Raw genomic sequence first — 14,712 nt, forward strand, 5'->3', positions numbered from 1 at the left:
AGCCTTTGGGAAACACGGACCATTACGTGTAACTAACTAATGTCAACTGCTTTTAAATAGTCGTCAAGTTAGGAAATGGGAACGCATAAACTTCACCACAAGAATTTTGGACAATGTTCAAGAAGCCAAGGCCTCGTTATTATATTTTTTACTTCAGCCTTTCTTTATGGAGAGCTTGTTGCGCGCTGATGATAAGAACTTTTCAGTTCAACGAAACAAAGATAAATGATGAAATGTTTTCATTAAATCGTAGAGATGAACAGAGAATAATAGATTTTCGACAATTGGTGTAAATAAGAAATTTTCATCACAAGATTTGCGATTATTGCTGAAAAAAAACAACGTTAGAGCAAGCAAGCAGCGAATTTCTTAATTTTATCAATTTCGCTAAAACATTCACTTTTGCACCCCTTTCCACAGCAAGCAAATGCTTGCGATACTTGTCGTCTTATGTACACATGTTTGGTACTTTACAAGTTACACCTTCAAAGTTAATGACTTGGGATTTGTTGGTGTTCGTGCGAAGTAAATATATCTTTTTAAAAGTTACCCGACTTGTGATTCCCCCCTAAAATTGATATTTGCGTAAAGTTCTTCATTCATATTGTTTCGTTGTTACGGTTCTTTTTTCAGTACAATTCCCGCGTCTTCGATCATTTAGGGTGAAATACATGAACGGCATTTGAATACACAATTAATAAAATAACATCTTTCTTTGCCAGTGTATGATGTTATTAAGATTATTTATACATGCGACAATCATCATTACATTAATGCGTCTATTACTAGTATTCCTCGAAGATAAATGCATTAGCGTAGCTTTCCTGGGTAAGAGTGTAAACATGAATTTACTAAATAAACCGTTATCTATATGTATGGAAAGAGAACTTTTCATAACTTTTAAGAGCAAAACACATACACACAGAGAGTTTGCTATTATGTAAACACTCTTAGTTTTAAAGTTTAGCCTAGACATTGATATCAGCACCGCTCTGTTGGCGGGCCTTTTTAATCTCAACGTAATCAAACAAATTGTTGAATGAAAGCAATTAATTGAACAAATATTTACATATACATTCGTTTAGCTTTGATTATGTTTTAAAACACATGTTTAAATATCAGACGAGGCAGTCAAATAATATGAAAGGAAAATGAAATAAATAATGATTTGCTTCGACTCGCATGCTACTAATCTGTAGGCCCCTCTTTCGCTCGAACTTTTTCCTTTTCTTCTTATATCATAATTACGGATATGCCTTTAAAGAAATTAACGAAAAGTCAGAGACGAAAATATTTTGGTGATTAGCTTGAAACAACAGGAAGTAGAGCTCAAGAATTTTAATAAGCTATCGTTGACTAGTATAAGATTAATCCAAGTTAGCTACTAGCTATCTACTTAAGTCTCCGTGACATGTGCATTCGATTCGCCTTTCTTTCCATCTGTCTTTTCATTCGCTTGTTCGTCCATCGAGTCGTCCTTTTGTTCATCTGCCTGCCTGTTGGATTTGCTTGCCTTATAAATCCCTCGGCTTTTCTCATCATGTCAACGCATATTTTTTCAAAAGTATTTAAACATTTCAGCTCTCGTAAAATACAAAACAAGTCATCTCGAATCTGGAAATGCTAAATGATACATTTGGAGAAATGACTGTTTCATATTTTTTTCCAAAAATTAATTTAAGAAAATATTTCAAATTTTAAAACTTGTTTTATTACTTCTGCAAATGTTGATTAGTCAGTCTTTCTTAAGTATTTCAGCATTTCGTATTTGATATGAATTCGTTACTATTAGCCTTGTTTTGTTAAGTAGGGTCAGTTTCCTTTATTCACATATGTTAAGTAAAATCAATAATTTGCCGAAATTCATAAGAAAACAATCATCGTCTATAAGGTGCAAAACGCTGTTGTTATTTTCAAAACATGAAAAAGATGCGTCAGTCATCGTTGTATGTATTTATAGTTTTTATACCCACCGCAAGTCAATTGAGATAAAATAAATTATTTATTTTATTTGTGGCCAGGTATCAAAAGCTACTCATATTTGTTGTCTTAATTAGTGTGAAATTTGGCTAAAATTCCTAAAAGGTGTCGCCAAACGCGAAGAATTAAGTAAGTATTCGTCATCTTAGATTAAATATATGGTCAGTGTAGCGCGAATTTACGACACATTTAGAAATCACTTAGTTGTTGATTCATTTAGTTTAGTAAGCAGAGCACTACAAGGCGAGACTTGGATTAGCTAAAACCCAATGTCGCTTACCATACTAAACAACGTTTAGTGTGACGATCGTTGGACCGCCCTTATCCGCTTCGAGGTTCGCATATTCGAATAGCAATGCGATAGAGCGTTGCTTAGTCTGTAAAAGCATGACACTTACCAGGCTGCGACCATCTCCCTATGTCCTTTTCTTCCCTCAGTCTTTCCGACGTTCATCGTTTTATACATCGTATGCCTTAAAGCGATTTTTTTTCTCTTGCATATACAAATGAACAATTTTTGTTTTCCATCGATCGAGTTCGAATTCAATTTTTTGCTTGAACTCCTTTGGATATATTACTCAAAGGGATTTCCGAGCCCACAACCATTCTTAAAAGAAATTCTTCTCCCCTTCTGCTGCGTTCATCAATCCGAATATAGTTTATCGACGTAGTGCGATCTCGTAAAATCATTCATTCATTACATCTAACAAACATTGTGTGATTATATGTTTTACACTTTTTGGTATTCGACCTGATCGTGTGTATTTCTCATCTTCAGATAAATTGTGATAATGAGGAAGCATTGGCTAGAAATGGACGCTCATCTTATATAGACTCAAATCATTATAGACCGGACAATTTATATAGACTACCCGAAGCCAAATACGATGACAAAGAAGAATTCAAAACAAAAGATCTGCAATTGTCTCCCGCCGAGGTCGATGCAAGAATTAAGAATGTATTTATATTGACATCTGAACCGCACTTAAGCTCATTCAGCGTAAGTTTTTCGTAACGCCTCCCTTTGCATGAATGACTGATTGAGTGAATGAGTGATTACTTGCATGATGTGCTTGCTTATTATGTTTGCGAATTGCATGAATGTGTGTTGTGCTTGCGTTTTTCTTTTTTGCACTTTATGTGTTTGTGATTTGTATATTCAATGTTTTGTTGTATTGCATTGGTTTCTTGTTTAGGGCTCCTCGGTAATTGTTAGTAAATCTGAAGCACGTTTCAATTCATATCGCGAAATAATGCATGAGGATCAATCGAAACCATTAGCACGATCGACGACAGATCCATTTACTTCCAATTTAATGAATATATTCAAAGTGCAAAGAAATCCCGATGGAAAATTAAGTTTTGCCTATGACAAATTTCTACCATTACAGCCTACCGCAAGTACGGATTTAAACGCTGCTTACACCAGAAATCGTGACACCCGTAAGCTTTGCCATTTCATTGTATCTTTGCCCATTTTGGATTTCATGGTATCTTTAAACGTTTTAGCGATTTCCTTTCCTACCGACGAGCCGAACAAGAAAAGTCGCTTTTCGGTCGATGTTACCGAATGCTTGGAACAGGGTAAAACATTTTGCACTAAAATACGCAATTACCCGAAATTGGGACATTTGGAGAATATATTGAAACGTGAATTCCCCAATGTCGAGTTGTTCTTTGGCGTGGATAAAGATGTGCCCGACAATATTACTCAACGCATGAATGTTCCTTTTGAGGATTCCTTATGTAAAAGTCACGAAAAGATTATCTATCCGGAGGCGGCCGAAAGCGAAAGTTCAAATTGGAGTTACATAGTAAACAATCCGAACTTTAAGCAAGGAATACGCATAGAAGAATGCGAGTAGGTATCCAAAGTAAAAAAAGGTGCTTGCTTTTCTACATTTTCTATTCTATTATTCTATTATTGTAGAAACGAGGGCTCTCAGTGTAATTCAATGTTAAGTTTACCCAAAGACTATTATGCCACTTGCAAGCAAAACTTCATTTTCCGTTCTCTGGTCGCATTAACACCTGACGGGAAGCTGATCAGCGATCATTTCAAAATGCCCTCCTGTTGTAAATGCGTCGTAAAATCAATCAAAAATTGACCAATCGTAAATGGAATCGTGCACGGATAACCCCGTTGTCTCATATGCAGTTAAAATAGATAAACGAAATTATTACGGGATTGAATATGTCCAATAAGAACCCAACAACTAACTACCTTCATTGTGATTATAAATAAATGCTTTATAGAGCTTTTGCTTTTGTATTATTATATGATATCTGTATAAAAAAGAAAAAAACTAAATTTCGTTTCGTGTTTTCATTCACAGACGTTAGTTAGTTAGTCAGTGCATAGTTTTCAGAAAATTCGATGAGAGATTTATCTTAATTAGACTTTTTAGGTTTAAATTCTTTGATAGAATTCTCTCGTGTAGTATGCATTTTTTTTTTTCCTTAACCTCATTTCACATGTAAATTAACTTTCGTTCATCGTGGGTATTAAATAGCACCGTTTAAGTGGCGAAGAGGGAACCTTCACATGTTTACAGGTGACGACTTACTACTTATGAATACAAATAACTTGGGTTTATTCCCACTTAAAAAAACGGTTACAGTTGGAAAATTCCAACATTTTCACTAACATAAACTAGAATCGATACGCGGAACTTTCTCGTAGCTGTGCAAGTTTCCAACTTTGCTTACTCATTTCCACCTACTTGAAGGAAAGCCAGGGTACACTGGCGTATAATGGCGCTGGTAAATAAAACGCACTAAGCGACTCTTCACGCGACTTTTTCATTAAAGCAACGAAAATAAATGGTTTTCTCTACAAATTTAAAGATATACCGGCACTACGCCTTTACATTTTACAATTAATTTCAAATTTTGTGATTTTATTTCCATAAAATCTTCATTTTATTTGAAATAACAAATGCATGTAGTACTTGAATTAATTTGTGGTAAAAGTACTTCTATTCATTTATTTCTTCTTCTTTTTTTTTCATAAACAGCAATCGAAACTAAGTAAAGCATCTTAAGAACGATGCTTAGCTATTAGTAGCTTTCAACATTTTTTGTTGAATGATCCGGTTCCAATCAAAACTTATTAATTAGTTATCTCAAAATGTTGTCTCCTATCAATTGTAGGCACTAGGGTTGCATTATATTGTGAAAACAGTTTTGCCTTTCGATGAGAAACATCACTGAATTGACACTGAATGAAATATTCGATCAATATGTCGCGACGTGATTAGTGTGATTTACACAAGTAATGGAAAAGTAAAAATAAATACATTTTGTAGCACTTTTTAAAAAATTTCTAATATCTCTTGTGAATATGGGATACGATTAAAAACTACAAGTGCCGTAGTGCGCTTGCTTTCTTACTATATCTTCCCAATTTTGTGTTTATAGCTTTGTATAATAGTATGTGTAATCTATTGATTGTTCGTAAATTAATCTTAAAGACAGATAAGATATGTAAAAGCAAAACGCATGCATGCTTCTGCGGTTTGCATAATATTAAATAGGTCAAGGACGAAATGTTAATTACCTAACATTTGCTTCCAATCCTTAGCCAAGACCTTAACCAATCCTCACGTATCTACGCAGTATTCCTCCTAATCTCGATTGCTCCTTGCGTACATCAATGCAAATTGATTTGCTTTGGATATATGCATGGAGCGAACATGTAACTCTTGTACTAGCCTTGACTCTTGTCCTTTTGGTCTGTTATTCTATGGCTGCAATACCACATCTGTCCACCACATCTCTATGTCCACTTGTCTTTGGCTACAAATTGCACTTTTTAGAACTTCTTTTGCTTTCACTAGACCTCTCACATGTTAGCAGCACTTTTGTAGATTAGTTTTCTGATCAACGCCCAGAAGAATGAGTGCACGTGGAATAGCCTTTGCCGCAGCTTCAGACACTTCAGGACTTTTTTATATGCACTTTTTTTTGTCACTCAAAATTCCAATGAATCAATTTTCTGACTGGATTTTCTATTCGTCGCATAAATTCCCAACGGACACAAGCAACCCAGAATATTTCCATGCATAATATAAGCAAATGATAACTTTTCAGAGCATTATGCTCAATGTTTGGGCCACAATTCATCCGACCCCATAATCAAATGAATAAATGCACATTAGAACTAGACCTGCCTTTCCTTGTGCTATATTGAAGGGATCACGGACAGGTTAAGCAATAGATAGCTTGATGTTGGTTACCAGTGTACCATCCATGGTTATTTATATATTTATATATGAACTAATCTATGGTGGATGTTAAAAGTTTCCGTTAAAGCCAATTTTCTTTTTCCAGAAAATAAATGAGTTTATCAAATTAATTTCTTGCGATTAGCTTTGTGGTAGACGAGGAGTTTGCTTTGCTCATCGCAATTCAATTTATTCATGTTGCATTGTTTACCTATTCTTGTAATTCGTTCATACGTTCTCATGAAATCAATCATCCAACATTCTGCTGTAATTATGTCATTGTATGTTGTACTCATTCATTTTTGTCCTGCTTGTGTGTATTTCATATTCAGATAAATTGTGATACGGACGAAACATCCACCAAAGACAATGGCGAAGAAGAATTGCGAACAAGAAATCCACAATTGTCGCGCACATATCCTCACGAGCGCCATCGACGACATATATCGCCCGATGAAATCGATGCGGCGATTAGAAAAGTATTTAATTTATCCTCCGAACCGCATTCAAGTTCATTCAGTGTAAGTCTTGGGAAAATCTCTCTTTGAATGAATAACGACTGATTGGATGAGTGGTTACTTGCATGTGCTTGCGTATGTTTGCGGATTGCATGGTTACGTTGCACCTGCGTTCTTTTTCTTCGTACTTTATGTGCGCTTCTTATCTCAAATATTTTGTTGTCTTGTTTAGGGATCTTCGATAATTGTTAGTAACTCTGAAGCACGTTTCAATTCATATCGCGAAATAATGCATGGGGATCAGCCAAAGCCATTAGCACGACCGACGACAGATCCATTTACATCCAATTTAATGAATATATTCAAAGTGCAAAGAAATCCCGATGGAAAATTAAGTTTTGCCTATGACACATTTCTACCATTACAGCCTACCGCAAATACGGATTTAATTCCTGCTTATACCAGAAACCGTGACAGCCGTAAGCTTTTCCATTCTAATGTATCTTTGCAACACTGGGTCTTATAGTAATTTTAAATGTTTTAGCGGTTTTATTTCCTGCGAATGGGCCGAACAAAGAAAGCCCGTTTTCAGTTGATGTTAACGAGTGCTTGGAACAAGGCAAAACATTTTGCACTAAAGTACGCAATTACCCGAAATTGGGACATCTAGAGGATATATTGAAACGTGAGTTTCCCAATGTCGAACTGTTCTTTGGGGAAGACATAGAAGTGCCGCAAAGGATTATGCCACACATAGATATTGAGCCATTTGAGGAATTCTTATGCAGGAGTCGCGAGAAGGTCATTTATCCGGAGGCAGCCGAAAGCAAAAATTCAAATTGGAGTTACATAGTGAATGATTCGAATTTTAAGCAAGGAATACGCATAGAAGAGTGCGAGTAGGTATCCAAAGTAAAAAAAATGCCTGCTTTCTCACATTTTATATTATTTGCAGAAACGAAGGCTCCCAATGCAACTCAATGTTAAGCCTACCCAAAGGCTATTACGCCACTTGTAAGCAAAACTTCATTTTTCGGTCTCTGGTGGCGTTAACGCCTGAGGGAAAAGTGATCACCGATCATTTCAAAATGCCCTCCTGTTGTAAGTGCGTCATAACCCAAACAAAAAATTGACAAATACCTGATGGAACCGTGTATGGATAATCCCTTTGTTCTAAATAGTTAAAATAGATAAACGAAATTATTACGGGACCGAATAATCCCAATAAGAACTCAACAACTAACTACCTTCATTGTGATTATATATAAGTGCTTTATAGAGAATTTGTATTATTAGAAGCTAAAATTTAAAAATATAAAAATAGAACGCATGTATACCCTGCGGTTTCCATTTGGCCTATTTACTATTTTGCTATCGATAGCGATTTTCCACCCATAATCCCTACACTTTTTTTGAGTGCAAAATTTTTGTGAATAGTTTTTGGTTTATTTTGTTTTGATTGTGTTAGGTGACGGAACAATCAGAACTCAATCTTTCCGATAACACATTTGTATTATGCTGACTTGCGTACAGTTAGACTAACGGGAAGTTTTTGAAAAGACAGTTCGGCATGACTTTCGGTCTCTTCGCTAAGCGAATTCTGCAATTCATCCAAGAAAAGATATCGTATTTCTGATTTCTATATGAACGCGCGAGACTGACTCACTTTGGCCGGATTATAACAAATCTGTTCTTAGAAGGGTCACATATCGTTTGCTGAGACTCCAACTTGCCAAAGTCCATTATTGATTTTTGTAATTGTACGGATTAAATGCAGCAATGCGTGTAAGTATAAGTAAATATCAACTAGAATAGGATTTCACCTGTATTAGTGCGCTTACAATCATGCCCAAGCATTCGAATCGCTACCTGTACTCGTACCCGCACTTATGAAATGACAAGGAAATGGCGACAATTTGCGTAAAGGTTCTTAAGAGCAATTGCGGCTTTTTTTTTTTAATTCTATTACCGATTGAGAGAAGTCGTAGCGAAAATTGAAGAAACACTCGCATGAAAAATTCATCCCTACCACTGCTTTATAAAAACTTGGTAACATAGAAAAACATTTATCTGTAAATTTTATTTTTTAACCCAACCATCAATCACGTCGGACCGAAAACTGTCCATAAAAAATGACAATATTGCTTCGTCATTAAAAATCAATTTAAACATTAATGATTCGTGCTCTCCTTTACTTGCGCCATTATATGATTCGTTCGATTTCTCTAAGAAACTAACTGTGTATATGGACTCTATGTGGGTGTGAAAGGTATTTCCAAGGTTCATTTCAAGGACTTCTATGGTCATTCATTTTAAAATTGAGATATGTTATATAATGGATGTAATAGCGGTAGTCTCGACGCCTTGAGGTTGACTACATGACTCAGTCGCCAGTTGTAAAGTAGTAAACTATAAAGCAGAGAGATGTCTGGCGGAACCACTAAAGGCAGTTATCGCCTGCGAAAGTGTCAAACTTCGGCGATAAGAGTCATCTGTTAGCAATCATTCATTTATTACGAATATCAAGTCAAAATATTCATTTGCACAGATCGATCGTGTATTCGGAATAATATTGAAAACGAAGTTCTTGTTGATACGAACACTTGACTAGATTAGCATTTCATTAAGTGAATAGAAAATTTTTTAAATATTCATAAGTATTTCAATATATTTACAATCGCACTAGTTACATGTAACGCGTTAAATCGAGCATGCTTTAAAGGAGAAGAGAAAAATGAAATGAAATTTTTTACTTTAGTTTGCATGGTATGCTTTTAGGTCATTATCTGTTTGACTTTTGTTGACTCAGTTTTCTATCATTCCTGCCACAATAAAATCAATAAAATTAACTCTACAAAAATGTTTATTGTCGACTTTAACTCGTAGCACGGTTACGTTGTTGTTGTTGTTTACTCGCACTCGCGTTAAGTTGAAAAGGAATGAACACGAGTTTACTACTTACTTATTATGGAATATGGAACTTAAACAGGTGGTTTTGAGATGTATATTTTTTTCATTCCAAACTTGAATATAAATTTTAATGTGTCACAAAAAGTATTTATTAGCGGTCGGTTGCTTTGTAAATATTCTTCCTGCGGGCATTCACGAAATAACTAAATAGTAGCGGGGCTACCTTTGAAATAGATAATGAAATGGTTTTGCGTGTTGCGGCTGGTGGCTGGTGTCTGCTAAAATAAAATTATACTAGAATTTTACTAATATTGCTATAGAATGAATAGCTTGTGTTGTTGTCGTCACAGTGTGAAGGCCACACAATCGTTAGACTTAATGTGGCAAAAAATTTTATAAAAAGTTCGTGCAGTTAAGCGAACTGATTTAATTCACCGGCATATGGTAATAGTGAGCAAACGCTTTCGTAAGGATACTCATGTCTCATTTTCCTTCATTTTTTGTTTTTTATCGTCAAGAATTTTAGTTGAAATTAAGTGCTAAGCGTATAGTTTTGCAAGAAATATATCGTAAAACTGTTCATTATGCGAGAGCTGAGTAATATGTTATAAATAAATAAAAAAAAAAATTAAAAAAAAAGATTTGAACTTTTATTGAAAAAGTATTTGTTTTCGTAAACGTAAAAGTAGAAAAGTAATTTTCCTGAATGCAAAACTTTACTGGCGATGAGGGAGTGCTTGTGCAAATAAAGCCAAAAAGAACTAACTATTGTTATGCATGTCTTTGAGAATCCGTGCCGTGAGAAGGAGTATGTAGAACAACATATTTAAATTTGTAGGCCATGGATTCAACAAACCGTTCAATTCGCATTTGGACAACAAATGGATTTATAATTAACCGCAGCCGTCGCTCAAGTATAGATGGTAAGAAAATCAACGAAGAAAAACAACAATGTCTGCAGGTTGGTATATAATTTAGTGAGATAAGCCAAACATTCGGATAAGGACATAGGGCAAATTTTCCTACTTTCATGTTGAAGCGGCCTTGAGAAGCGTTTGCGTTAGAGAAACGTTTAGAGTTTAACCAGCCAGGCTTCTTTTACTTGCATTGAAAGGTTCCAGAGTCCTTGAACATTGAATACTTAGTCCATCGTAGCCACCACGGCTGAGGAGAAAGGGAATCAGACAAAAAATAAATGTATCGGCCGGTGTGTGTTAGTCATGGGTTTTTCAATGAGCCCATAATGCTACACCTATCAAGCCAGTGTTAACTTTCGCCAATTTAGAAGGTATCGCAGAAAGAGTGACTCTTTAGTTTTTCAATTAACGCGAACGATGTCATGTAAATTGATATTTCTTACAAAGGGCGATAGGTTGCTTCAGTTCAAGAATGTATTTCTTTGGCATAACCAGCAATAATAAGATTAATACTTACTTAGCGAATCCTTTTGGCGAATTTGAGCAAACCTTTTCACACGATTACTAGAAAATATCACTAAGTAGAGGAGTCCATTAGTGATAGGGCATATATTCCGATCTCACTTCTCAGTAAAATAACTGTACTGTGACTTGAATTGTAATCTTGTTAAGGACAATGATACTGGATGTCAATAGCGCTGACTTTAGGATATGAAATCTATTAAATTTTCATAGTTCATTTTAGGGCGACTTGCAAACACATTGTAGTGAAAATGTTGTCGACGAAATCGGTTTTATCTTTTATGATCTGTTGTACAGAATCTCCTTTCACGTTAGGCTTACCATCTATTCAAGGACATAATCGAAACTATCTTAATCTTTAGGAACTTCGCTGCTTAGCAATGCCGATGTTGCTATAATTCAACTGATTTGTAGCATAAACGAGAGTCTGCGTTTAATTACATAAAACCGCATTTAATTAAGTATTAAAGATATTTAAACAGTTTATATATATTTTTTTTTTATCAAAGTTCAGTTTATTCTGTCATTTCAAAATTATTTAAAGCACGCAATGCAAACACATGTGTATATGTTATTGACATATAACGGTGACAACGAGTTCAATGAACTTAATTGATATAAAAAGAAAATGTATGAAATAATGTTCTAGAACATGTGAGCATTATGTCAGTGATAAGATACAACAAACAAATGACACATGTTGTGATCACAATCTAATGCGTGTACGGCTTTGCCGGTCAAGCCAAACGTTCAAGGAAAACAAATTACAATGGCATAGCTTTAGGTTACCTACCGTCTAGCCTGTGCGAAGAGTATGAGTATGAAAATAAATGAAAAGCATAACCACGTTATGGGCATGTGTGCGATTAAATATTCATCGCTCCAAGCTGAGCATTAAAGGGATGAACAATTATTATCATAAATTTTTTCTGAAAGGCTTAATGCATTCTTTACATAAAAACGCAAGTAACCCTACGAGTTAATCCTTAATCCAATTAATTGATGTGAAGAGAATGCATTAGGGTAACAGCTTAAGAAGCAATGATCGTAATGGTATAGAATTCGCATGAATGTGGTCTCTGTACAGCATGTAAGGTTCATGTAGTCGCCTTTCCTCCATTTAGCATTGTTGCCGATTGCACAGCGGCAAAGGCTATTGCTTCACACCTTCCCGAAAAACACGCTTGTCTGCATATTTTGCTAAGATGACTTAGATTGAGACATACATTGGTAAATTAAATTATAAAGATTCATAGTAAAAGAAGCAGCATTCGGGAGTAGATAGGGGAGAGCAGTAGACTAGGACACTCCAAATATCAATGCAAGTCCATAGCTACATTTTCAATATGAGTTCTTCCCCGTCTAATATCTAACGGACTTTTACTCACTGGATGTAAAACATTGGGTCACTTCAAAATGTTTTCAATCTTACGCTTCTTCCGATTTTGATAAGAATTTTCAATTCCCTATAAGCTTTGGTGGATGATGCTTTAATTTCCCTGTAAGCAGCTGTAAGCAAATATCTTTCGCGTATTTTGTCGATTGTAGAGAACTTCTGAGGATAAGTACTGCTTATCGACTACAACGCCTGCGCTTTAATTATTTTCAGATAATCTTAGCGTTTGTTCTGTCAATTCTGGCCACAATCCTGCGCGTGGATTTACCGGAATTGACGGCAATGACCAGGGAGGCGCCAATGGCAGTTCCAAAGCTTTGCCATCAATCATCAGTCATCAAACTAATAACCTAATAGGCGTGCAATCAAAGTGAGGAAGAACTTTCTTGCTTTCTTTTTCCTTTAATTAAAGTGGGTTTGCTTGCTTAATTTCAGATTTCGACGAAAATATTATCATAAGGTGCTGTTGGTTTTACTCATTCTATTGCTAATACTTTTATTAATAATAATAATAATATTAAGTGTTTTTTTGAGTAAGTTTGCTTGAATTGAGGCTCGAGAATGTGTTGATGCTTCGTTAAGCTCTTTCTGCACTTCTAGACAAACAATCGATTAATAGCTTATGTCGTTCGAAAGAATGCCTTCGTGCAGCGGCAAGCCTTATTTACTCAATGGACGAAAAGACTGACCCTTGTGAAGACTTTTATCAATTTACATGCGGACGATGGGCCGACGAACATCCACGACCCGATTCAGTGACATCGAACGATTGGTTTCGAGAGGCTCAGGCGAAAATAATGCGTCAATTAAGAAGATTTTTGCAGCAAAATGCAACCGACAATGAACCGGCGACTGTTAGCAAAGCGAAGCTAATGTTTAAAGGTTGCATGGATACTAAGCTATTAGATGAACGTGACATGGAACCTTTAGTGTATTTCCTTAAGCAATTTCAATTACCTTTGATACCTAGGGGATTTAATTTAACTTTGGGAACGGAGGATAGCGACCAAAGTCCAAAGTTCGATTGGTTAAAATCGCTGGTGTTGATTAAGAAATATTTGGGAATGGATTTAATAATTGGTTTTGATATACTTCCGGATCCGCTGAATCGAACAATTAAACGAATAGCCTTTGGTACGCCGGAAATCGATACAGCACTGCCTTTGTAAGTGCTTAGGAATCTCCTTTAGCGTGACTGATATCATCTTCTATTTCTCATTGTAATAGCAATAATGACGACGCGCATAAAATTTTACATAAAATCCGGAGAAAAACAATATTCTTTGAGGCGGATAACGACGATGTCGAGAAATGGGACGAAGAAGTTGAAGCGGCCAGCAAGCAAACTTCAACAGGTCTAGAGGCGTATATTGTTTATGTTAAAAAAATCATGGATCTTTATATATCGTATCTGGATCCCGATATCGATTCGGATGAAATCCATCAACAGGCGGCTGCGATCACACTGAACGCCATTAAGGTGGCCAGAAGAATTTATAAAGTACTTAGAAAAGAAAACCTTTTTATTTTGATAAAGTTTCCAAATTGAATCAATTTATCAATTTATTAATTTATCAATTTATCATTCATTAGTTAAAAGATGCAGTTGAAAATTCTACAAAAAGTTCTAAAAATCCCATCGATGATATTGTTTATGTTACGGTCAATGAGTTGCAAAATCAAACCGACAAATTAATTGCTCCGCAAACGTTGCCCATTTGGCGCAATTATCTGCAATGGATGATTAGTGATAATAATATCAATAAATTCAATGTCTCCCACTTGCAAATCATTACCAGTCAGGCTGATATACAATATTTGCAAACAATGATTGAATATGTTGCGTCTATACCGAGTGAGCATTTAGAGTTTTATATATGGCTTAGCGCTGTGGAAGAGTTAATCCTGCATACCACCAGTGAAATGCGTCTGCTACATGCGGAATATCTTAGTGTTGTTATAGGCACGGAAAGCAGCTCACCACGTTCGCTATATTGCACTCATGGCGTTAACAGTCTCATGGGTATGGCGGTGAGTTATGCATTGGTAGACGATAACTTCACGCGTCACAAATTGCCAAATGTACGTCGCATGCTAGAGAACATTCGACAGGCATTTAACGATTTGGTGCGCTCCACGTCGTGGATGGATGAGCCAACGAAACGCGAGACTTTAAAAAAGTCTGCGGGAATGCAAAGTTTCATTGGCTATCCCGATTGGATTACCAACGCCACGGCATTAAATGCCTATTACGAGGGGGTCACCGTCAATGCTAGCACGCATTTGGAAAATATGGTCGGTGT

The 14,712-nt window shown here is 35.8% G+C and overlaps 2 protein-coding genes across 2 annotated transcripts; both read left to right on the forward strand.

Annotated features, from left to right (window-relative positions):
• The first annotated feature begins 2,740 nt into the window (after positions 1–2,740).
• On the forward strand, positions 2,741–8,716 carry LOC119644411 (protein spaetzle-like). The gene is made up of 5 exons (XM_038043958.1): positions 2,741–2,980; positions 6,539–6,727; positions 6,897–7,143; positions 7,209–7,563; positions 7,620–8,716. The coding sequence occupies exons 3-5, from the start codon at positions 6,954–6,956 to the stop codon at positions 7,795–7,797; spliced, it is 723 nt and encodes a 240-aa protein (XP_037899886.1). The 5' UTR covers positions 2,741–2,980; positions 6,539–6,727; positions 6,897–6,953; the 3' UTR covers positions 7,798–8,716.
• A 1,809-nt stretch (positions 8,717–10,525) lies between these two features.
• LOC119644412 (neprilysin-11-like) lies at positions 10,526–14,708 on the forward strand (the record flags this gene model as incomplete). Its single annotated transcript, XM_038043959.1, has 6 exons — positions 10,526–10,535; positions 12,623–12,779; positions 12,845–12,942; positions 13,010–13,574; positions 13,637–13,910; positions 14,003–14,708. Coding segments are annotated over exons 1-6 (1,810 nt in total), but the record flags the coding sequence as incomplete, so codon positions are not given.
• Positions 14,709–14,712: the final 4 nt, after the last annotated feature.

This window comes from Glossina fuscipes, unplaced genomic scaffold, assembly GCF_014805625.2.
Source record: "Glossina fuscipes isolate IAEA_lab_2018 unplaced genomic scaffold, Yale_Gfus_2 116431, whole genome shotgun sequence".
Classification (NCBI taxonomy): domain Eukaryota; kingdom Metazoa; phylum Arthropoda; class Insecta; order Diptera; family Glossinidae; genus Glossina; species Glossina fuscipes.

Excerpts from the sequence above, each read along its gene's own strand:
- LOC119644411 (XM_038043958.1), top strand. The coding sequence starts at position 6,954 with ATGCATGGGGATCAGCCAAAGCCATTAGCACGACCGACGACAGATCCA. Across the intron at positions 7,144-7,208 it reads TACCAGAAACCGTGACAGCC|CGGTTTTATTTCCTGCGAAT; the intron begins GTAAGCTTTTCC and ends TAAATGTTTTAG. Across the intron at positions 7,564-7,619 it reads ATACGCATAGAAGAGTGCGA|AAACGAAGGCTCCCAATGCA; the intron begins GTAGGTATCCAA and ends TATTATTTGCAG.